Source organism: Corylus avellana, chromosome ca4 (genome assembly GCF_901000735.1).
Source record: "Corylus avellana chromosome ca4, CavTom2PMs-1.0".
Classification (NCBI taxonomy): Eukaryota; Viridiplantae; Streptophyta; class Magnoliopsida; order Fagales; family Betulaceae; genus Corylus; species Corylus avellana.
The window spans coordinates 27675009-27677428 of record NC_081544.1 but is presented as its reverse complement, the minus strand read 5'-3'; the positions used below and the strand labels follow the sequence as shown (position 1 = coordinate 27677428).

The 2420-nt window shown below is 32.2% G+C and overlaps 1 protein-coding gene across 1 annotated transcript in view; it reads right to left on the bottom strand.

The window, feature by feature from the left end:
• The window catches only part of LOC132178350 (F-box protein At2g02240-like), a 2521-nt gene extending 1178 nt beyond the window's left edge, over positions 1-1343 (bottom strand). Inside the window, exon 1 of the mRNA XM_059590793.1 lies at positions 1257-1343. Coding sequence (XP_059446776.1) covers positions 1257-1343 — 87 coding nt within the window. The remainder of the gene's footprint in view (positions 1-1256) is intronic.
• Positions 1344-2420: the final 1077 nt, after the last annotated feature.

Here is a 2420-nt window from a genome sequence, read left to right as displayed (position 1 = left end):
TAAGAAATTTGATATTGACATGTGCAATTTAAGGATCTTGATATATTCTATAGAATTTAATGGTTTTGAGGTGGAATTCATAAAAATCTTTGAGGTAATTCTTAAAATTTTGATCATAAAGAAATTTTAAAAAAAAATGACAACCTTGAAATCCGGATTTGCTTCTTGAGCCAAAATATTTATGCCACACTGCCATGCTAGGGCTCTACTCGTAGGAGGTGCAGAAGTCTCTTAATGACCCCGTCTGCCAATGCTCAAGTGATTTTTGGAAAAAAGTCGTAAAGCAGGGATGGTGCTTGAGAATTGCGAATGCCGTCATTTATTGTTCTTGTCTGATATGGATTCAGATGATGTTTTAAGCAACCTTCGAGCTTCTGAAGCAGTTTGGCCGATCTGATTTTCCTTTAACCTTTTCATTTTGGTTTTCTTTCTTTAAGGCCAGAGATGCAGAAGTCTCTGCCTTAATGACCTTTTTTTTTTTTTTTTTGCCTTAATGACCTTGTTTGCCAATACTCGAGCCATAAAGATATCTAGAAAAAAAGTCATAAAGCAGGGATGGTGCTCGAGAATTGCGAAGACGTCATTTATTGTTTTTGTCTGATATGGAATCAGATGATGTTTTAAGCAACCTTCGAGCTTCTGAAATAAGTGTAGCGGGAATCATTACAAAACATTTCCAAGTTTAAAGCAAGTTGTGAAAGAAAAATCTCTAAACTTCAGTAAGTTACTTTTTAAAACTTTTTTTCATGTTTTTACTTATGTTACTTATTTTGAGTCAATTGTGATTTAATTATCCAAAATATCTTAAAATCTGCAAAAATAATTTATACAGACCAAGAGAATCTGTTTCAGAGAGGTTTAACGAATAGAAAAGGCTATCTACCTTTAGTAAGTCTACTTTTAGAAGCTTTATCTTTATTGAACTTTTATCTGTTATAGAAATTCATTTTTGTGCTGACCTATGTTTCTATGTAGTGTTTTATCTACCTTCAGAGTGGTTTAACGAATTGAATGAATGACCAAATCTTTTTTATTTACGAATTGAATGAATGAAATCTTTCTTATGTGCGAATTTAATGAATGACCAAATCTTTCTTATGTTTCTGTAGACTTAATAATGAACGAACGTGTTCAACAAACCATACGTGTGATGGATCTAAAGAAATAAAGTGTAATCTACATATATAAGACCATTCAGAGAAAAGAGAAAAGAATACTAACTGAGAAAAGATAAAAGTTCACGATAAAAATATGACCTTCCCATAAATAATAAGCCAACAATCTTTGGTGCTGTTGTGCTTTGTGACTTCTTCAAGAATGTCAACCTTCGGATCTGAGGCCATTTTTCACTAAAGTTTTGCTTTAGGTACGCCTATGTTTGCCTGCTGAGAACCAAGAAGGAAAACTAAAAGTAAAAATATTACCTATACACGACAGTCTATTATAGTACCAACTTTTCTGCAACAAAAATGTTAATACAAGTAATTTTTTCCTAAAATTATGTTTTTCCTGAATAACATACCAAATACCAATAAAACCACACAATCAGTTTTAAGTGAAGAGAGAATAAACCAGAAGAAGTAAGAAGCAAGAGAAAGCCCCAAAACAAGGAACAAAGAAAGATGTTGTGAATACTAAGGAAAGAAGAAATGAGGAATAGATGATGTGAGTGTCGGCAGAGAGGAGAAAGTGATAAAAAAAATAATAATAATAAAAAATAAAAAAATAAAAAATAAAAAACCTATGTTTCTAACAAAAGCAAACCAATTCTTAATTTTTTTAGAAACACGAAAATTTTTAATTAAAAAGAAACTCATTCGTTAAATTTTTTGATTTAATATAATTTTTTAATAAAGTTGTCATTGAGAAGAGTTAAATGCATCCGGAAAAATTATTTTTAAATTAGGGTTAAATACTAAATACCTCCCTTGAGTTTCGTTGCTTTATTTTTTTCCTCATAGGGTTTGATTTTTATCACAGGAGGTCCTTGTGGTTTTGATAATAGACTAAATTAGTCATTCTGTCAGTTGACCGTTAGTTAACTTAACGGAAGTCCATGTAGACCAATCAAATGTTGACACGTGACACCTAATTAAATTAAAAAAAAAAAAAAAATTGGGGGCCACCCCCTAGGCTCCACCCCAAGTGGGTATGAAACCACCCCCATGGCCCAAGGCCACCCCCAAATGGCCAAGAGGGTGACTCAGTCACCCCAATTTTTTTAAAAAAGAAGTAAAAAAAAATTAAGTAGGTGTCATGTGTCAACAATTGATTGGTCCACGTGGACTTCCGTTAAGTCAACTAACAGAATGACTAATTTACTCTATTATCAAAATCACAAGGACCACCTGTGATAAAAATCAAACCCTAGGAAAAAAAAAAAAAATCAACGAAACCCTAGAGAAGTATGGAGTATTTAA